This window comes from Topomyia yanbarensis, chromosome 3 (assembly GCF_030247195.1).
Source record: "Topomyia yanbarensis strain Yona2022 chromosome 3, ASM3024719v1, whole genome shotgun sequence".
Lineage (NCBI taxonomy): Eukaryota > Metazoa > Arthropoda > Insecta > Diptera > Culicidae > Topomyia > Topomyia yanbarensis.
Genome location: NC_080672.1, coordinates 54450050 through 54472577, shown reverse-complemented (window position 1 = coordinate 54472577; position 22528 = coordinate 54450050). Strand labels below are relative to the sequence as shown.

Below are 22528 nucleotides of genomic sequence, written 5' to 3'. Positions count from 1 at the left end.
ATGGGTTATTTTCTACAGCTGTTTCCCGTGATGCAATTTGATGTTGGACACCCTTTAGTCATGATATTCGAAAATTATATTCTTATTATTTAGGAATTCACTGTTAGATTTTTCGCGCAGGGTACAGTACCAGTCAACAGTATCTCATGGCTTTGTAAACTATTTCACGAACCCGAATTGTGACCCATCAATGTATTTTTGTGCTCAGAGCAGTTTTCGTTTCCATTCCGGACATTACACTGGACCTTATCTTATGAATAACAATGTTTCTAATGTTAGGACTATTAGAAACATCGTTTTCAAATAACTATTTTTCGTTCCTATGATTAGTCGCTACTCTAGCAACTGGACAGAAACAACAATGTTATATTTTATGAAACAATCACGGAACAAAAATAGATCCATGAATTACCTACTTCAATTAAAAATTACAAGACTATGTGCAGAGTTGCATGAATGCGAAAATGATTAGGAATACCTTCTAAAATTGTGAACATTTTCAAAAGCACGCGAGAATCAGTTAACGAATTCGTGAATAACAGTCTGAGTTCCGTGAAATTGTTCAGGTAAAAATATTAAGATAATGCCTACAACTGCAAACTTCATGAAGTATATCATGAAGGTAAAAACATGTTTCATGATTTTGGGAACAATTTCGCGATCGCGAATCGGGAATCAGTTCACAAGGTATGAATGGATCCGGAACAGGAAACTTCGTACGCGCTTATCCACAGACCACTGCAGGTACCGCGGGTAACAGTGCTCCGGTGTCCCAAACAAAACGATGCTTCTTCTTCCTCGGATTGTACACGACGCCCAAAAGCACGTACAAAATCTTACTATTGTCGAATACGTGCAATTCTACCGATGTAGATTTATGTGCGTATCCCTTCCCTAAATACCCGTCAATCATCCCACGAATTTTGTCGTACAGCTCGGTGTAATCGCTTCTTCGAACACTATAACCGTTTTATCGGCATAGGAAAGATGCCACCACAGCCGGCGCGCTTCGAAACTCACAGTTGTACTCCTTAAGATGTCGTTCACTCTTCTGTCTTCTTCCGATTCAGAAAATAAGGCTACAGAGATTCCTGAGTCCTGTGACTGGCTCTTCAGGAGGTCATGAAGAACTTGATTTGACACGGCACTGCATTCAAGGTGTCCGATTAATTCCACGTCCGAGTGGTGTATACCCGTCGGCCCTTAGACACTCCAGCCAAGCTTCGATTTAACCGCTATCGGTTCTTTAGGTCGACAAATTCTTGATTCGATCGGTGCAAACAAGTGTATATCCTTGAGCCCAATCAAAATTTAGGGAGCTTCTAGCTGAAATTCAGTAACTGGTAGGCACGACGATGAGAGTACCAGTTCCGAAAAGTTTAGCGTGTGTTGTAGAAGCTTTAAACTTTCGCGTAGAAGTTTTAAACTTTCGCGTCTCATCAGAATCCAGCACTAACTTAGTGACAGGATTAAGCTAATGCCGGATTGACGTACCTTGATTACTAAAATACGTTGTGGTCATCCCCTTCCGTCGAGAAACATTCCGGCGGAGGAAAGCTGAGCTGAACTCTTGATATTGAGTCTGAATGTTTGACACCAACTAGGAATAATTCTATTCCCATTTAAAAAAAAAATTGAGAAATGTTTTGGTAAATTTAGATTATCCCATATCAATAATCCCAGCAAAAATACTATTAAATCGTACTGTAACAAGCTGCATACTCACCGACAAAGCCGCTCGACCTTGAAATGCCTCACGGCTAGCGTATGATCCCAGTTAACCGCCGTCAGTGCATCTCTCGCCTCGTCCTCGTTCGCTTCCGCACCCAGCTCACTTAGTAAAGCTGCGACCTGTTGATCCTGCTGCACAAGCCTATCCAATCTTCGCTGGATCTGTTGTGCAGACAGAGGTGCCGTGGGAGCAGGCCTAGTAGGCCTCAACAGATCTTCATTCGAAACCTCATCGTAGATAGCGGATATGGGAGGTTGAGATGGTAATTGACTAATATTACTGTACACTTGTTGCTGCTGTGATGCTAGATTGGTAGGGACTCGTTCGTAATAGGAGGAGGGAGTGGCAGCTACTGTGTCGTAAATGTCACTTCCTATCGTAGAGTAAATGTCATTTCCATTGTACACACTATTGTAGATGTTGTTAACCGGTGCGGGTTGAGGAACTGTTGCTGGCTGTGACGATTGCAGCTGTTGTAGCTGTTGAGCAGCTAAATTCAGGGCGGCTACGTTTGGCGTTGAACCATACAGCCGAGTATCGTTTTGGATACGAGATAGCGGACGGTTGGAAACTGCCACATAGTTGTGCGTTTTTTGAGGCGTTAGACCGGAATGATTCCCATAAACCAGCTCGTTACTGCTGGTGGATACAGCAGCATTTCGTTCCATCCACATTTGAGTCAACACGCTACTGGTGTCCGGTTGAACATTATTCTGCTTTTTTGGCGAAAGCGAACATTGTACTGGTGCAGCAGTGCTTTCGTAATTTTTTCGTTGAAAGTTTTCAACCACCCCGGCGGCTGAGTTGTTTGCGTATATTTGATGCAAGCTTGTGTTCAAGCTTTTACTCGATCCGTTGTTCACCGCATGATAGTTTTCGAAAGCACCTGTGCTTTCATATTTAGGCATCACGCACATTAAACTGGAGATATGATTGATACCTTCTTTGCTATTAGCTTTAGCAACATAAGCTTGTGAGTTATTTAAACTGTTACTTTCGTTTTTATAGATATCTTTCTCTAACTCTGCCAGGAATGTTTTATCTAATTTTTTTGGACTCAGTTTCAGAACACTTTGATCATTGTCCAACGTTATGTTACTCAAATTCACATCTAGCGAATCGTTCAATCCCTGCTCTATACTACCATATGAACTGCCTGAAGCATTCTGTCCTCCAGAACTCATGCTAGCCATCATCGAATTTGATAACTCTTCAAAATCACTGACTTTCCCATAGTTTGAATTAATCTTCGAAATAGCCCCTCTACTGACATTACCGTAAACTGGCATACACGTAACCATACTGTTAACAGATGATTCTTCCAACGTCTGCTGCCTTTTAATGGATTCCATCAAATCCCTGGCACTAACCACACTGGAGGGGCCACTTTCGTAGTCAGAAGTACCATTCAAAGGTGTCTGAGCAATTGAATTGCTACAATCAATTCCAAGCCTAGTACGCGGATCGAATGGGTCCGGTTCTGGGGTAGCATCAGCAATGTTCAAAGTGTTTGTGTACTTTGGAGGCATCTGATAGGGAGGGGGTTGCAACCGAACAGGCTCTTCCACCGACGGCGCCGGTGATTCTTCTTCCTCCAACGTTGGCACTTCGATGGGTTCGTCGAGAATACTGGTGAACTGTTGTCTGGCTCCACCAGCCAACTGGTGGTGGTGAACAGCTGACCCAATGGCTACCATCGGATCCTCTCCGGGAGATGACAAATCAATAAGAATTCCTTCCGCGGATCCGCTGCCGCTGGACGGTGGTAGATTGTGAGGCTGTGGTGGTCGGAGCGGACGGTTTTTACAGTCTTTCAACATCTGCTGCTGTTGTTTGAAGTGGTTTTCGTTGACCAGTTTGTTGTAGGAAAATTGCTTGTGGGCGTTACTCTTGCGCTCTTTGGCGTACTGCTCCGAGATGCATTTACCACGGCGGTCGGCGTTCAGTGTATCCTTGTTTTTACCTAAAAATAAAGAAGTGTAATATGGTACAGTGTAGAAGAAATTGATTGCTAATTCCAAAGAACTCACTTCTTAGCTTGACCTCTCCATTCATCTCAAGGGTACTAGGATTGCCCCAGGAGGTTCCAAATGCGGCTCCGTGTGCCGTATGTCTGAAAGAATCATGCAACGGTCGACTAATAGTGCCGGTTCCGCTTCGATTCTTGAAAGCATCAACTGCCACATTTCTACAATCGAAAAATTTCTAAATGAAGAAAATCTTAGAAACATTGGTTGAATATCCTCCTACCTAGGAAAAGTACCGATGTCATAAGTACGCTGATTTTGACCTTTGATGAACTGCAGCTCTGGACGATCATCAATAATTGCAATTGAATCCCCTTGCTCCACTGTGAGACGATTTTCTGCCTTGAAGCTCATCACTGCACGATATATTGGAGGAGGCGCACCTGTCAAAAACTCCCTATAGAAAAACAAAAATATTAGTTTTTAAAAGTATACACTTATTCAAACGGTAGAACTTACTTAATAGCAGCAAAAGTCGGCCGCTCTGCCGGTATTTTGTCCCAACATTGCAACATCAACTGATAAACGTCCGGCGGACACGCATCAGGATGATGCAACCTCTCTCCTTCACGGTCAATCTTTCTAAGAATCTGCGATCCATTCAACCCTACCCAGGGATCTTCTCCGAACGTGAACATCTCCCACAGGGTTACCGCAAACATCCAAGTGTCTGATGCGTGACTAAACTGTCGATAGCGCAGAGATTCCGGTGCACACCAAGGAAACGGAACTTTCTTATGCTCGGTCATCACGTAGCAATCTTCTTGCTGTGGCAGCGCTCGCATCAGCCCAAAATCACCGATTTTAATTTTGTTTCCCGTGGCCAGCAGGACATTTCGACAGGCCAGATCCCTGTGCAGAAATCTTTTGCTTTCCAAGTAAGCCATTCCAGTGGCCACCTGAACAGCCCAGTTCCAAATCAACGGAAGGGAAGTGTTTCTGCACTGTTCCCGCAGAGTATCCAAAAGCGAACCATTCGCGGCCAACTCGGTAACCATCATCATAGGCTGCGACAACACTACGCCATGCAACCGTACTAAGTTGGGGTGATTCAGTGCATGCATAGCTTGAACCTCCTTGAAGAAATCCTCAATCACTCCCGGTTGCGACAACGTATCCGCTTTCAGTACCTTCACCGCAACGGGGACAATCTGTCCTCCCGGTGCACGCCACTCGCCACGTCTAACAACGCCAAATGAGCCATCACCCAATTTGATCGACATTGTAATATCTTTCTCGTGAATCAAACAGGTCAGCGCCAGAGCCGAAGGTTCTTCACTTTCCCTCACCGCACTCTTCTTCTGCGGCTGCTGCTTTCCACCGCCGATCAGTTTGCAGAGGATGTTTCGCCGCCACTGTTGAGCTTTTTTCTTCTTCACAGCTTCCATCAAACGCCGGATGCCCGGTTTTCCCAGTCCAATCTTTTCCAGATCGTCCACGTGGACGTAATCGAAGTGAGCGAGCCGAGTAATTTGTAGCTCATCTCTTATCCGTGGCAGGAACTGGTCCAGCTGCACATCCTGCAGTAGCTCCTCCAGCCAGGCCGTCTCCGGGTCAGACATGTTGGTGCGATCTGAAAGAAAGTGAATAAATAGTGATGAAATGATGGTATGAATTTGTAAACGGAAGCAAAATGTGATACTGTTATCAACTGGAGTGGTTGATGGTGGTCGTATTGCGGTCAAGTTGGGAATGGTAGTCATATCATAGGGACTAAAGGAAATGCAAGCGACGAGAGTAAAAGTCAAGGCTGTGTTGTAGAGATAGTCTGGCGAGTGGTCCAATTTGTATCGTACTCCAAATGAAACGGAATTCCGTTTAGCAGGGAAATTGATATGATTCTTAAAAATAAGGCTACATGTCAAACAAGTATTAACAAGAGTTAATCAAATTATTCTGAAAATGGTGACACATGATTCAAATTGATTGAATTTATTATTTGGGTATGATCTACTTTATATAACGTCGTTAGGCAATTTGTAGGATGTATAGCAAACAGGGGCAGCAAAGTGACAAGAAAAAATGACTCTCATCGGCCCACCCGTGAGTCGATTCCTAGTTCCACCTAGATTTCTATCTCATTCCGTTGAAAAGTTAGGCCGTCTATGCGGTGACATGTGGAACTAAAATTTTCCAATTAAAACATGACTCGTATTATGTACTAAAATTCTTCTAAAAATATTAATGAGCCAAATCTAACCATTATTCCACAAAAATCTAGTTCGTGGTAATCGAGTACTAATACAAAACTATGCACTTCTAGGCCCCATGTAAAACAGACTCAGACATCACTTCGTTAAAAGTTTAATGGTTTCTTCTAACAAAGCCGGATTGATTTAAAATCTCCGAGAAAGTTATAGACAATTACATTATCTTTATTGTTTCCATTTGTAGTGATGATCTTATGCATACAGTGCGGTGAAAATGCGAGCTAGTGGGTTTTCTCCATGTAAATTGTCGACAAAGTTCATATAACCTTCAGGCACAGTGGTTCGGTAGCTAGAATTGTCCGATTTGCTATAAATTTGGAGTAAGTAATCCTGACGGGAGTAGAAATTAAGTCAGGAATGAACCGATTAAGCTTTCCAAACTGCATTATTCTTTCTGAGCAGTCTAAGGGGCAGCCACAAAAGATAACCTGATTAGTGGTCGAAGTAGGCGCGGCCGATCCATGTCCAGCAATATAATATATATTTCTTTGGGTGAAACTGGTTTATTATTCTTTTTTTCGAGAGTTGTCCTATTGGAGCTGTAGAGCTAGGTTCTCGGAAGGGCACCCCGTCAGAATCACATGCTACAATTTGCAGACGAAACAGGCAATGTCGCCCACTAAAACACTGCTTTAGGCCAATTGTAGCGGGCCGTGATTCTGAATGTGATATTCATTGTACGGTTCAGGTATGTGCGGGCGTAGGGACTCGGGATCGCGTGTATCATCGCGAAGGGCTCGAACATTTGTACGTTAACGTGCTCGATCGCGTGTGCGTTTGTATGTAACGCGCGGACGGTGAATCTGATACTTATTTTTTCGTGTACGGTTCAGATTCCAGAAGAAAGTAGGTTCTTCCATATCATTAGAGTTCCCAGTCATGTCACCGTAGAATGTGTGGTCTAGTGGATATGAGCTTTATTTTTTTTTTATTGGTCCAACTGAATGTATGGACCTAAATTGCTAGAATGAAGGTTAAATATTTCCGAACGTGACCGATTCATGATCGCGCGCGTTTGCGGGTTCGCGTTTGAGACCGTGATTGTAACTTCGTAAGTACTAAAGCGTTCACATAATTACAGGAGTGTTATCAAGTTTGCGCGATTGCGGGCATCGGTGTGTGTGTAGATGATCGCGAAGGGCTTAAGCGTTCGTATGTTGACGTGTTTGTCGCGTGTGCTCGCGTGTATGTGACTTCGCGTGTATAAATTCGATTTTGAAACCCTGCGGCCATTCCCGGTCATGTCGCCATGGAACGTTTTGTCTAGTGGATATGGGAGTTATTTTTTTCTTAATTTTCTTAATTTTTCAATTTTATTTATTTTTTATTAACATGGACCTAGAAGGTTGGTACCGAGGATAGAGACTTTCGGACGATCCCGATTTATAATGGCGCGAGCGCGGGAGTTTGTAGATTGACGCTTGAGATCGCGCTGGTAAATTTATGAGTACTGAGACGTTCACCTTATCACCGGGGTATAATCATGTTTGCGAGTTCGTGGGTGTAGGATTCTTGGAAAATCGCGAGGGGCTCTAACGTTTGTACGCTGACGTGATTTTGTAATATATTTGCGTGTTCTTGATTGGTTCCGCGAACCGTTAGTCTGGTATTAAATTTTCGGTGTGCCTTTAGAGTTCTGGCAGAGAGTGGGATCCCTTATACCACCTTATATCCCGGTCATGTCGCCATGAGGCGTGTTGTCTAATAGGTATGAGAGTATTTTCTTAATTGGTCCAGCTGAAAGCATGGACCTAGACTACTGGAATCGAGGATAAAGACTTCCGGACGTGACCGATTCATGCTCGCGCGAGTGCGGAGGACTGTAGATTCACGCTTGAGATCGCGTTTGAATGTTTATAAGTGCTGAGACGTTCATATTATCACCGAGATGTTATCATGTCTGCGAGAGCGCGGGTGTAGGTTGCGTGAATGATCACGAAGGGCTCAAGCATTTGTATGTTTGTTTGTCACGTGTATGTGACTTCGTGAGCATAAGTTCGATTTTATGTCGCCATGGAACGTGTAGTTTAGTGGATATGAGCATCATCTTTTTGATTAGTTCACCTGAAGGCATCGGACTTATGCTACTAGGGCCGAGAATAGGGGCTTCCGGACGAAACCGATTCATGATCGCGCGAACACGGGTATTTGGAGGTTCACTCTTGAGACCACGTTTGTCAATTTATAAGTGCTAAACCGTTCACTCAATCACCGGGGTGTTATCCTGTTTGCGAGATCGTGGATGTAATTGTGAGTGGATGATCGCGAATGACTCGAGCGTTTGTATGTTGGCGTTTTTGTCGCGTGCTTCAATGCTCGCGCGTAGATGTATTGTCTAGTTTTTATTTCTATTGGTTCAACTGAAGGCATGAGATTGGATTGCAAAGATCAAGGGTACAGACTGCTTGATGTTACTGATTCATGATTGCGCGAGCGGTGGGTTGATGCTTGAGACCGCATTAGTCAATTTTTAGGTGCAAACGTTCATTTAATTTCCGGGATGTTTAAATGTTGGCGAGATCGCGGGGGTTCGCATTCGTGATCAGGTTTGTGTTATCTCGAAGGCCACGTTTGTACGTTTGGAATAAGAGATTGTGAGTTTATATGAAAATAAGTAGTTTGTGTTAGTGAGTGTTAGCATGGATCTAATTTAAAATAGAGCAATAAAAGAAGGGTTTCTGCAGAGAGAATGGGGCCCTAAACCCACATTGTATATTATTTGACCATGGCAGTGGATAATAAAGGTCGCCAAGTTAAGTACTACAATTTATCACAATGTAGCTTAACTAAAAAGAAGATAATCGTATCCCAAGTTTCTGTGATATAATCACTGTAATACTGCTTTGGTGGAAAAGCATCTGGACCCCATCAAGGTGCAGTATCATGCCGAGGTTATAATATATATTTCTTTAGGTGAAACTGGTTTATTTATAAGCGAAAAAAGAGGCCAAAGCTGAACTAAAATCAATGCCCTCAATCTAATGAAAAATGTATACTCCTCTGGAGTGGCAAATTGCTATAGGGGAGTGCACCTATGACGGCAAATGATTTTTGTCTAAGCCATTCTGAGCTATTTTTACTAGATTTTTCACATTAAGTCATAGCTCTAACGCCTAGTTGTGTACTTTGAAGAGTGTTTGTTGATTAAGAGCTATTTTTAGTGTGGTCCAACTGAAGCTGCAAAGATTGGGAGGGCTCCCTGTCAAAACCACTCAGTACAATTGCAGACGAGACTGGAAATGTCATCCTCTGAAACACTGCTTAAAGTGAGTAAGGCTTTTACGGTAAAAAAATAGTATAAATTTTTAGAACTATTCAAAACTATTGGTACAGTAGATTTTGAGTAATGATGTACACCGCAAAACAAGTTTCACTGCCACTCGCTCAGTTTTCAGTGTTTTGCAATGAAAATTTTAGAAAACATTGTTCAATTGCTGCATTTTTTTAGAATGGTCTAACTAGAACTGTACGGCTTGGTTCACGGAAAGACTCCCTGTCAGAATCACTCACTAAAATTGCAAACGAGACGGAAAATGTTTGTATGTCGCATGTGCTAATGTGTATGCAATTTCGCGTGTATAAATTCGGTTGTACAACCACGTGCGATTTGCATATTCAAGTGGGTTCTTGAATGTTCGCCCGGACTGCGAATCTGATACTTAATTTTGAGTCTAATAAGATGCCCATATCACAAACCTCCCCTTAAAAGCATAAGAGTCCCATCCATAAGGCTCAATGAGTTTTTCAATATGGGACTTCACGCAAATATTCCCCTTAAACTAGTGACGTTCGTTGGCGCGTAAAAAAGCCTTTCTCATTCATGCGAAATAGCGAGAAGAACACTCTTGGTAATCCATGTTCTTCGTGTATTCACAATCGCCCCTTTAATGCATTTCTCGCTTGCGAGGTAACACAGCACAAAGCCTCCTAGAATCGCACTACATATTAGATGAAAACTTGGCATTCACGCAAACTTTTATCGCTCAAGATTTTGATTCACTCGCGCGCACATGCTGTTCGCACAGGCCCGCGAACGAACGGGCTTGATGTGCTTCACGCTCATTTCACAACACTGCCTTGAACTTATTACCTAGTGTATATGAGCATAATTTTTGACGTAGGACTTACGTTTTTCATCATACTGAGTGTCATTTAAATATTTTCAAAACGGAAGCGTTACGCACACTTTGAACCTTAATGACTTGCCTCCTACCAAACGAATTGCTAATCTTGTTTCACAAATCGAAAGGAAAACGTCGAACGCTTGCTACCAATACCCTGCTTGCTATGTAGCACTTATTCAAATCGGTCAAAAACTACTATTAATGCGAAGCAACCTATAAAAATATGTGCCATAGCATATCTCAAAGCCAGACGAGTGTGAGGCACACAGCAGTAGTCACCAGAGTGACAGAAAAAAATGACCTTTATCGGCCCACCCCTGAATCGATTCCTAATCCCACCAGGAGTACTCATTCCAAAGAGCGGAGCGGAGCGGAGCGGAGCGAATCAAACAAGTCTAGCTACCGAACCAACGTGCCTGAAGTTTGTGTGGTATTTTTCGACAATTTAAATGGAGAAAACCCACTAACTCGCATTTTTGCTGCTAGGTGGCACTGTATGCATCGTATTATCACTGTAAATGAAAAAAACAAGATAATTTAATTGTCTGCAACTTTACCGAAGACTGCTAGTTATCGCTAATTGCATGCACCGAGCCGCAAATCTTGAACAGAAAGAATTGTGATTAAAGTCACCCTTGTTGGATGACCAGATACTAAATTTCAACATCGGGAGAGAAAATGATTATTGGGATTCAGCCGGCGTAGTGAACTGACTGAAATAATTAGTTTGCACAGATCCGTGCCAGTAACGGGGGCCAATTGAAACAAAAATCTCCCACCCAGAGATCAATTTCTTTGGAAAACAAATTAGCCCTTATCAGCGCTATCAAGCCATCAACCAATAATTAAATTTGAAAATCTTTTCCTTCATCAACTGTTATTTTTATATTTGACGGGTCAAAATCAGCACACTCACGGGAAAAACCGATTCAAAATCATCTGACTGAAGCCCATTTCTGGTTAGTTCCCGCTAATTACGTGCACCGAGCAGCAAATCTTGAACAGTTTTTGTTCGAAGCTCCACCTCTTTGACGATGGAAGTAAACTGATTTCATTGTATAGCCAGCCATTTGGTTGCGAACGCAAACTGGACCGAGTACAGAGCCAAGAGGTTATATGTGGCCCTAATGGCATATCTCGCCGCAGAAATATTCTGTTGAGTGTTCGTGTACAACCGTGTGTTCTGTTGAGTGTTTGTGTAAAGGGCGAACACGAAATTATTGCGACACCGAAAATGTCATGCCAATTTTCTTATAATGTTTAAAATCAAACCAAAATTTTAGGGTAGTTTTATACATATATTTACTTCAAAAATCAAAAGAAAAGTTAATCGATGGAGCCTTGATGTAAAATTGAACGCATTTTCGCTTGATGCCCTCCATCAAAGTCTTTACAGTGTCATCCGGTACCAGCTTCTCAGTTTTTTTTTCCATTTTCTTAACATGTCCTTCTCGTCTTTGACTGTCTTCTTGCTCTCCGAAGTTCCCGCTTCATCATTGCCCAGTACTGCTCCACCGGGCGCAGCTCTGGACAGTTTGGCGGATTCATGTCCTTTGGAACAAAACGGACAGAATTGGCCTCATACCACTCCAGGACACTTTTAGGATAGTGGTATGATGCTAAATCTGGCCAAAATAGCGGAACTTCGTCGTGCTGCTGCAAGAACGGCAAAAGGCGCTTCTCGAGGCACTCAGATTTGTAGATCTCGCCATTTACTGTGCCCTTTGTCACGAAAGGCTCACTCCTCAGTCCGCAAGAGCAGATGGCCTGCCAAATGAGATATTTGGAGGCGAACTTCGACATTTTCTTCTTCTTAAATTTGTCGTCCAGATAGAACTTGCTCTTGCCGGTGAAAAACTTCAACCCCGGAATTTGCTTAAAATCTGTTTTACCCCGGAATTTGCTTTATATACGTTTCGTCGTCCATCACACAGCAGCCATATTTTGTCAGCATCTTCTCGTAGAGCTTCCGTGCCCAAGTTTTAGCCTTCGATTGTTGCCGCTCATCGCGGTTTGGGAAATTCTGTACCTTGTATGTATGTAGTCCAGCTCTCTTCTTTGCATTCTGGACGTAGCTCTGCGACATGCCGATCTTTTTAGCCAAATCACGGCTTGAAACGTTGGGATTTGCTTTAATCATCCGCTTCACCTTTCCCTCCGTCTTTTTGTTCTCCGGTCCCGGTTTTCTTCCAGCTCCTTTGCCGTGGTCCAACGTCAACCACTTCTGGAACCGCTTCAACACTCTGGAGACGGTTGAATGGTGAATGTTCAACATTTTTCCAAACTGCCGGTGCGACAGGAAATTCCACGTGTTTGGAAAGAATTTGTTCTCTCGACTCGCGTTGGTTCACCTCCATTTTCGTTGAATCGAAAAACACGACTTCGAGTTTGACAGCATGTAAACAATACACATCAATGAGAAAGTGTGCAAAATTTGGTTGATTTTTACCCAATGGTAAAAAAGTTATGCCCTGTTGAATGTGTCGCAATAATTTCGTGTTCGCCCTTTACAACCGCAGTTTTTAAATCTGTCGCTTTTTACGCACTTTCAGTGATGTCCTTGATAATGCCGGCAACCACTGTATTTCCGGCAGCTCTTTGACTCATTTGTGCAGTACAGCTCAACTCATCGAATTGTGCATATTTCTTTAAGATCCTGAGTTCTTCTTCGCTAACTACTCTCGCTTCAACCAAGACTTGTTCGCATTGACGAACCATTCCTCATGGTTATAGCAATCTGCCCACTTGCGTTTCTTAAAGCGGCTTAATTAATATTAAAGCCCTTTATAGGAATCCACAGCATACTTGAGGGTGTCCCTGAACATATTCTCTACGAACAATCTATTGAGCAGTTGGAACATTGCTCTATCAGCTCAAAAAGATAATTTCTTGAAAATTCTCGTTCATCCTGTTCAGTATTTGAAAGAACAAATTTAATGTTTTCTGACCAATGTTTAAGACAAACAGCAATTTAGAAAATCCGAAAAAAAACAATTTAAAATCTTCTAAACTTCAAAACAACCTAAATCTTCAAAGCGTGAGGATGCGTGATATTTTATTTATAGGTATGATTTGAGAAGCCCTAAGCTTTCTAAACATATTAAACTTTTTGCTAAGAAAGGTTTACTACATAAACAAAAATGCTTTTTGACAAAATCGATGAGTGAAAAAAAACTCAGAAATCACCCGTTTATTAAGCCACTCTTATGACTTCTATTTGAATGTATCCAGTTGAATCAATGATTCAATTTACTCTACATACCTGCATTATTGGTTCCCATATCAAGTTTCTAGTTGCGAATACTTCTATCTTCCAGAAGAGACCCCGAAACATTTTTTTTTCATCGAACCACTTGCAAAAAAATACAGTTGGCAGAAAATGGCAAAGTTTTAGCAACTATCTTTGATCATACATATTCAAGATATCTTCAAAATGGCTGACACTTTATACTACAATTATCTAAGAATGTAAAAGCGATCAATACACGAGGTTCAATAAAATTTTAGTTTTTGAATTTTGGCCTGCTTTTTGATAGAAATACTCTTATGTGCGAAGGTCCGGATCCAGATACTTGTCTGGATCTAAGCACTAAGCTTGGGCCTAATTCATGTCCGCATCTGGTAAGGGGAAAAGGGAACGACCTAAATCTGGGAATTGGTCCGGATCCGGAAACTGGTCCTCATCTAAACTGAACCAGTACGGATCTATGGACTAGTCCGGATCCGTGGTCTGTCCCGGACTCGGGTTCTGGGTCTGAGCCTAGATTAGAACCAGTACAAAGCATCGTATTTTATTTCACTATACAACCTATCCAGTAAAATCCGTCATTCAGCCTGTATGGTTGTGTGATGCACATACATGCATAGCAACCGAAGTTCGTTATTCCTTTGTTTATTACCTTTGCGGTAATATGAGTTTAATACCGCAATGCGCATTTATGTGGTCTGTTACCAAAAAGGCAATAGAATCTTACCCAAAAATAATAGAACCGTACTAGTCGGATTTTGGGTGTACAAGAATTGTTGATACAAACGGAATGGTTTCAAGTCTTCTATAAAGGAAAGTGGAATAAATCATCGACGTAATAGACACGAATCATCGGCAAATTGAATAGGTTGGTGGTTTCTGGTGCGGACATATATGATAATAAAAGGGAAAGGAAAGTTGAGTGTTGACATGCAAAAAACAATAGTAATTAACGGAAGGGATCGTTTTTATCAACAGTTCGTGCAATTAGCACTGTACGTACGTGGCCCACAGGAAAAATTAAAAATACAATAGATTTCCGTTTACAAGTATATTTCTCATTCGACCACGGATGTGTTGAGGGTCAAAGCAGTGAAAGTAGTTTTAGCCGAGCTCGGGCTAATGAACAAAATACGGAATACAACTCTTTTTCTAGCGACTATCTATTGAATAGCTACTGGCTTCGTACAGCATACAAAGCCTGAACATTTTTCGTCGTATTTGTCATTAATTTCCAACGATATTTCATTCATTAATGCTAAACTTTTTTTGATGATTGAAGTTTTGAAACCAAATAGACAACAACTTTGGTTTTTTGTGCAGTCATAATTTCATAATTGAGTAATCGTATTATATATCGTTATCGCTCTGCGATACGCAACGTTGCATCTTTTCAGTGTTCTTTTCTAGCACGTGTAAAAACGAATACTTCCTCCATCTACTTACGTTCCGATCCAGCCATAACCATCGGCAACATATATGTATTTCAGCCTACTGTCATTGTATATTAGTCAATAAAAAACACGTTCCGCCAACGAGTTACAATGTCACGTTCCACACTCTAGGTAAGGACTCGGCTAGGCGCTATCAAGCTTACCGCGTGCATAAACTTATGTTCCCTCAAAACTCATTCATTCTTTTCTCGAATTAAAATTGACATTTACAACCTCTAATCATAACGCCTAAAAAAACTCCGCGCCACCCGATTCTCTCATCTACTAATTCAACGAAAAGCGGCGATGCTGCCGACTAATGCGAAACTGATTCGAACAAATAATTTAATCGATACTGGCATCTGCTCTGATTTGGAATGATTACACAACTCCAAGTCAGTTGGCGCGCACGGCGTAAAGTTTACCGTCAATGCACAGTGGTCCAGATCGCTAATTTAGGAGGAATTTTTACTTTCTGACAAACCTGTATAATTTAGCCGTATCATGTCTTAGGATGAATTTGTGTACTTTAGAAGATGCTTCTTTTTATTGGAATAGTTATTAGGGTGGTTCTAATTTATCTAAAATACGAAAATAAACTTTTTACTGATGAAAGATAGAGCTCCACAGTCTTCCACAAAGTTGTAAAGTAACTTATTTTGAATAAATTTGTTGAACATATTAAAGCTCTATCTCTTTTAGTTTTTGTTATACAAGAAATTTAAAAAAAAAGATTAGGGTGTTCCTGAAAAAAACGTTTTTTTAGTATAACTTTCGTATCTTTTACTTTTTGTTAACACAACCTTTGAACAGCTTATTGAAAACTTCAAGCCGAGTATTTTTCTCCAAGACACCGAAGGTCTAACTTTTTTCTTTAAAAAGTTATGGACACTTTTCGTTAAAAAATAGCCTATTTCAAGGCTCAATATCGCTGATGCGGGCACCTAAAATTGAATTCTGTTTCCACCACATGAAAGACCATACTTATTAGTATATTTGAGCAAAAATTGGCGAATACGATATTTTTTTAAAATTTGCAATTTAGATTTAAAGTTTGTAGTTTTGCAGGTTCAACGCATTAAAGCATTTACACACATATCGTTGTATTATGAAAAAAGCCACTTTCAAATATCATTCTCTCATCGCAGCAAGCTTTGCATAAGTGAAACGACTGTCAAAAAAGGTTTCTGATTTTATTCGTTTTAAATAAAACTAGTAAATATGGATATTAGTCGAAGAGAGTTGGCGAATTTGCTTATTGCTGGTAAAAAGACAGATGAACTGCTTAAGTTCATTACAAGTAGTAATCCAAATGTAAAATTGAGACTTGTTAATGTTCGAAAGAAATTTTATATTTTGTTAAAACAACCTTTGAACAGCTTTTAGAAAACTTCAATCCACGTTTTTTCATAACTCTGAAAGTCTAACTTTATACTTTCAAAAGTTATGGAAACTTTTCGCTCATAAATAGCCCTTTTTCAAATGTCATTATCTCTGATTGGGGCAAATAAAAGTAAGTTCGGATTGAACCATAGAAAAGAACATACTTTTAAGTATATTTGAGCAAAAATTGGAAAATATTATTTTTTTTAAGCATGTAATTTTAAATTTACTAACCAAAGTTTTAAATTTTATCGCATAGCGACATAAAAGAAATTGCCTAAAGCCTTTGTATTTCCTTTTCTGTTTTGCTTACATATCAACAATACAGAATGTGTTCATTAAAAATAATTTGGCTATGACAACAATTTATGATTTATATAAGGAGAATTTATTCAATGCCAATTAATTCAAAAGTAGATGCATTGCATTTTCAGGTATATCCAGCGGTCCTCGTTGAATTCGACGTTTACATTTAAGAGAAATTATAGGATCTGATGAAACAAGAAGTCTCTTGAAAACGTCATCAAGATTGACGAGTCGATCGAATTTGCGTGCGTGGAATTCTCGGAATCTGCGAATACTTTTATTCCTGGTTTCTTGAACTTCTTCACTGCACATACCTACTGGCAGCATGTTATGTTGAATAATGCTTCCTCCATGGACCAGGAGTTTATGCACGGTTGGTGAGAGAGCGTACCAACCATACAGGCGTACATAAAGCAATCGTGTATCTTCGGCGTAACTCCGGTAAGCATCTGCGTTAATTCCCAATTTGCTGTTGATGATTGTTAATAGCACATACATACGTTCTAGCAACATTTCGTCCAACCCGGTTTCTTCTGCAACGACATCTCGGTTTCTGAAAAATTTTCGAGCTGTGTTACCATCGTTAGAATTTCCGCCACCTGGCAAAGGTTCGCTAATACGAAGACCTAAACGGTCACGTAACGCTTGTCGAATTTTTATTTGTCGTTCCTTAAGCTCGCTGGTATTTTTGCCTACGCGCCAACGCGGTTTTGCTAGAGCTAAACGGTAAGCAATATTCAATAGTAACTCCATTGCTCGTATTAATGCATGTAAAGGTGAAAAAACATATAAACTATCCGGTGGATCGCTGGCTTCCAGTAAAGGATCATTCAATCGCTTTCCGGAGCGTTTGCATATATAACACGCTTGAGACGGTGTGCCTGTTACGTCATTCACTACCTTCGTATCAACCATGGAAAATATGAAGCTTGAACTAATCGGAATCTTGCGCATATTAACATTTACTATAGTCGGGACTAATTCATCGATTTGCTTGTTCATCGCGGCAACTTCATCCTTTGTTAGTTCAGGATTTTCCTTCTTGAAAATTAATTTTACTGGTCGGCACAGGGATACTGAAGATGGAAAATCATTATTCCAAAGAATGCAATCTCTTGACTCATCTTTCCGGCGACTAACTACACGTAAAGGTACTATAGATAGAGCAAATATATGCGAATCGTTATACTCGAATAGTTCTCCATTTTCATCTTCGTCAACGCACATTTGCTTGTATCTATGTTCAAGTGGAAAAGAGACTGTCAGTCAAAGTTTAGAAGAAAAATAATGTTGCCTACCGGGAATGGTTGCTGCTTCCATCGCAGCCCCACTTAAAGATAACAAACGTATTATCCTCAGGATGCAGTGGTAGAACTCCAATATTCAGAAACGAGATGAGTCGTTCCACGGTATGGTTAACAAGAGCTTGAAGGGGAACATACGCACAAGAAGGCTGAACAGAAATTCCTGAAAAAAATTGTTGATTCAGGGACGAATCTTTGAGAATAGTACATACCGATCGGATAGCATAGTTTCTTTTCTTCTACTATTTTATTATACGCGGGATAAATGTCCAAACCCTTCTGCATAACTGAGCTGCGTATGTTTTGGTACTGCGCCTTAGAAAAATCATTTTCACAAATAAATCTAAGTGCCTCCTCCGCAGTAAACGCTTCTGCAATCGGGACAGCCATAGATCCTAAATTCTCTACGGTAGATCTGACGGGACTTTTCGACAATCGTTCGATTTGTCTGCCAACTAAACGGAAACCAGTAGAATTAGCGTTGACGGCTGACGCTAAACCAAGTTCTTCCGTGGAATACTTATCGCGCAACTTTCCTAATCTTTTTATTTTGGCTCTGCGACATATTTCGGAAAATGGTTTCCTCTTTCGGCCTTTACCTTTACCTTCGACTTCGAATCTTAGCTTTCCTTCAAGCCACACAAAATTTTCCAGCTCAAACCGAATTTGCGTGCGCTTACTCCGAATCCACAACCTTCTAAATTCCAACATGAAGATTTTTATTTTCTTCCGAGCACTAACAAGTCTCAATTTTACATTTGGATTACTACTTGTAATGCACTTAAGCAGTTCATCTGTCTTTTTACCAGCAATAAGCAAATTCGCCAACTCTCTTCGACTAATATCCATATTTACTAGTTTTATTTAAAACGAATAAAATCAGAAACCTTTTTTGACAGTCGTTTCACTTATGCAAAGCTTGCTGCGATGAGAGAATGATATTTGAAAGTGGCTTTTTTCATAATACAACGATATGTGTGTAAATGTGTTAATGCGTTGAACCTGCAAAACTACAAACTTTAAATCTAAATTGCAAATTTTAAAAAAATATCGTATTCGCCAATTTTTGCTCAAATATACTAATAAGTATGGTCTTTCATGTGGTGGAAACAGAATTCAATTTTAGGTGCCCGCATCAGCGATATTGAGCCTTGAAATAGGCTATTTTTTAACGAAAAGTGTCCATAACTTTTTAAAGAAAAAAGTTAGACCTTCGGTGTCTTGGAGAAAAATACTCGGCTTGAAGTTTTCAATAAGCTGTTCAAAGGTTGTGTTAACAAAAAGTAAAAGATACGAAAGTTATACTAAAAAAACGTTTTTTTCAGGAACACCCTAATCTTTTTTTTTAAATTTCTTGTATAACAAAAACTAAAAGAGATAGAGCTTTAATATGTTCAACAAATTTATTCAAAATAAGTTACTTTACAACTTTGTGGAAGACTGTGGAGCTCTATCTTTCATCAGTAAAAAGTTTATTTTCGTATTTTAGATAAATTAGAACCACCCTAATAACTATTCCAATAAAAAGAAGCATCTTCTAAAGTACACAAATTCATCCTAAGACATGATACGGCTAAATTATACAGGTTTGTCAGAAAGTAAAAATTCCTCCTAAATTAGCGATCTGGACCACTGTGCAATGCGGTGAGCAAATCTTAGCCTGGGACAGTGTCGTAGCTATGCGGTGATTGAAACAGGAAATTAATTTTGATTTTCAATTCGTATTAGGCACCCCGCACTTGCAGCGCCACTGTATTGACTGGAAATAGAAACCGGTGAATATCGAATGTACACCTACACAGGGGCAGACCACAAAAAATGCGAGCTATATGTAAGTATAATTACCGAACGCATGGGTAGGTTGTTTGGAAACGACTTTCAGAGATGACTGGAGGAAGTGTAGGTAGAAATTTAGGTTATTTGGATATTGATTGTATTTATAACGAAAAACAAAATAAATTATTTGTTCGAGTATGCGGAGTTGGGAAGTTAGAGCAATTTTTTGTACTACAAACAATTATGGGACGCACTTTCGTGTTTCTAGGTTTGTGTTTTCAGAACAATCATTTGATCGATAATATTGTTGAGTCAACAATCGTTTAATTTATATAAATAACCGTATGTAGAATTGATCATAAAATACAACCCCTTTTAATTCAACATCCACTTTCATTGAGCGTGCCGCCGGACGGTGCAATGCAATATTGAAGATGCCATTCACTCCACGATGCATCTGCGCAAAACCATCAGACTCGCTCTTACGGCTGTTACCCAGTTTAAAATGTAAATAAATAATAAATTCTCGCAACACATCCGCCGCCGTCGTTTGGAACACGAGCGATCTTTTCGCTGCTGTATGGCTTCGGGGAACCCTCACGGCATCAGACCGGTTACATTTCTGACCGTTTCCGGTTTGGAAGTCCACGACTCAGCCACAGATCAGTTCATCTCGTATTGCAAACATTTGTGACGTAAAGTGACCAGAAGTATGTGCGCTGGATCTCACTACATGTAACTAAATACCCGTTCAAGAAGTATCATGATAGTTAATATGCCGGTTTCTATGCGTCGATAAGTTAATTGTATGATGGAGTACCAAGTGTCTGATGTACGAAGAGAAATCGATCACCTTTCTTAGCTATGTGTTCCTCCTTTAATAAAAAAATGACATCAGTTACCACCAATAAAGTCACCCACAAATGCATGAGTGATGATGAAATTAGCTCGAGCAGACCGAAAAGGTGCCACATGACGACGCAGAAACGACACGAAAAAAAATAACAAGATCGATGACGACGATATCTGCTTCATAGACGGATCCAGCGAGGTTCATGTGACCTGCTACCTCAATATTCAGCCAGAAATAACCAGGTACAGGGTTGTTACTGAAAATGTCAAAATAAAAATACGCAAATCCGCTCATCTAATGAAGTTTTCCACCTTGTGTACATTAGATTACTTTATTATGATTGACTCGTCAAAGTTCAACTTTACACGGAAAAAATCCGTTCAAAGATTCATGAAAATAGCGCAAACGTTTTACGAAAATCGTGATCAAGTTTCTGAAATTATGAATAGTCCTCATTTTCATAAAACTATTTGTTTTTCAAATAGACTAGTTCGCGCCAAAAAAAGGAAGACGTTACAATAAAATATTTTTGGGTTACTATGATTGTTTCTTGGATATGTTTGGGTTTTGTTATTATTTTTGTTCATAATTTGGAAATACACTGTTTTGTATAAACTATATCAACTATACTACTACGTTCACACTGCGAGTTAAAACGTGTTTTAACGCTATCTTCATGAATTTTTTCTTCTTGTTGCTAATAATTATAACGCGTTTTAACTCTATAGTGTGAACATAGTATAAGAGCCAAAAGTTAAATGATGTTAATGATTCCAGAAGCTTAGTCCCAATTTTTGGTGACATTTATTCATGAGTTTGACTATTGGATGCAGTGCGGTAAAATATCAATTTCAAACGAAAATATTCGTTTCAAGTGAAACTGCGAGTGTTTCACTGTAAGCATACCACCACTATATCAGTTGAGTTCCGCTGCCGTCTTCGTTTGAATCACTCAGAGTTCACTGTCAATTGAATAACAGGCTCTGGTCATTTGACGTTTTTGACTGTTTAGTTTTTATTGAAAACCTACCCTACATTAGCACGGTCTCAGCTAATGGAAGTGAACCATTCCAATGAACCACTCACAAATGAATATGAATGAACACTCACTGACATGAAAATAACTTCGACCAAGATAATAAATACATACAGGGTAAAGGATGATAAGACGAGACAACTCAAGACGGATACAGGTAGGAACATTTTTTCTCTGTATGAGTGAGGTTGTCATTTTTTTCGAAGAAGCTGATAAATCAGGAGGATATGAAAAAGAAAAGAATAAACAAATGACGTAGTGAGCTTCTCTGTTAATATAAGTTTTGTTTTGATTTGGTAATAATTTTTTTTTATTAGTAGTTTCGAGATAAAAAGTGTTCCTAAGTAATCGAATCGGAAGATCCGAGGTGAAACCCAGCCTTTTCTCTCTTTTCATCGTGCGCCAAAGAATTGCGATACTCGTCCGGATGATTATGTTTACTACCAGGGGCCCGGCGGCCATGCTTAATTTTAGAAGTATAAAACAAATACAATCAAAAATGACAAATGTTCCGAACCTTTCTTTCTCTTCATCTTGGAGCAGTGGTCTCTGTAGTTTTAGTTTTCTTGCCTTTCTTGTACCCTGCTGAATAATTGATGACAGATGAGTGTATGCAGCTATAATACACATAATATTGACCGTTTTATTAACTCACATTTCTCCAAAATGTATCTGGAACTAATCAATTCAACTAATTTATCACATACTACATGTTTCTAGTAAATTTGGCCAGCAAACAACCTATTCATCAGAATCAAATTTGCCACCAAAAATTGATATAGAGATGGACGTACTACCAAAATACAGAAGGAGTAAAATGTCGAACTCGTTAAAGGTCCAAGATGATAGATGGTTAAAGTCATTTTAAATGAAGGCGCAGTTGGTTGAGTGGTAAGCGTGACAGCCACCCATCCCAGTTGGTCTGGGTTCAATCCCAGCCAGGGTTTCGAGATTTTTATGAGGTGAAAATTCTTCCTTCGGAAGGGAGGTAAAGCCGTTGGTCCATGAGTTTATGGATCGATATCTAGTTACTAACAAATATCCATCTCCCGCGATACTTGTGGAGTGCGCATACGGCCTCTAGCAAAAGCAAGTAT

At 40.1% G+C, this 22528-nt stretch overlaps 1 protein-coding gene across 2 annotated transcripts in view; it reads right to left on the bottom strand.

Moving 5' to 3' along the window:
* LOC131686737 (activated Cdc42 kinase Ack) overlaps positions 1–22528 on the bottom strand; it is a 77185-nt gene that overhangs the window by 31433 nt on the left and 23224 nt on the right. The window contains exons 1-5 of one of the 2 annotated variants that reach the window (XM_058970674.1): positions 14787–15051; positions 4219–5332; positions 3983–4156; positions 3763–3920; positions 1727–3695 (exon numbers count right to left, since the gene is read on the bottom strand). In XM_058970674.1, coding sequence (XP_058826657.1) covers positions 1727–3695; positions 3763–3920; positions 3983–4156; positions 4219–5332; positions 14787–14817 — 3446 coding nt within the window. In that variant the 5' untranslated portion in view covers positions 14818–15051. Of the gene's footprint in view, positions 1–1726; positions 3696–3762; positions 3921–3982; positions 4157–4218; positions 5333–14786; positions 15052–22528 lie in introns of those variants that run through there. The other variant, XM_058970675.1, reaches the window with a different exon arrangement.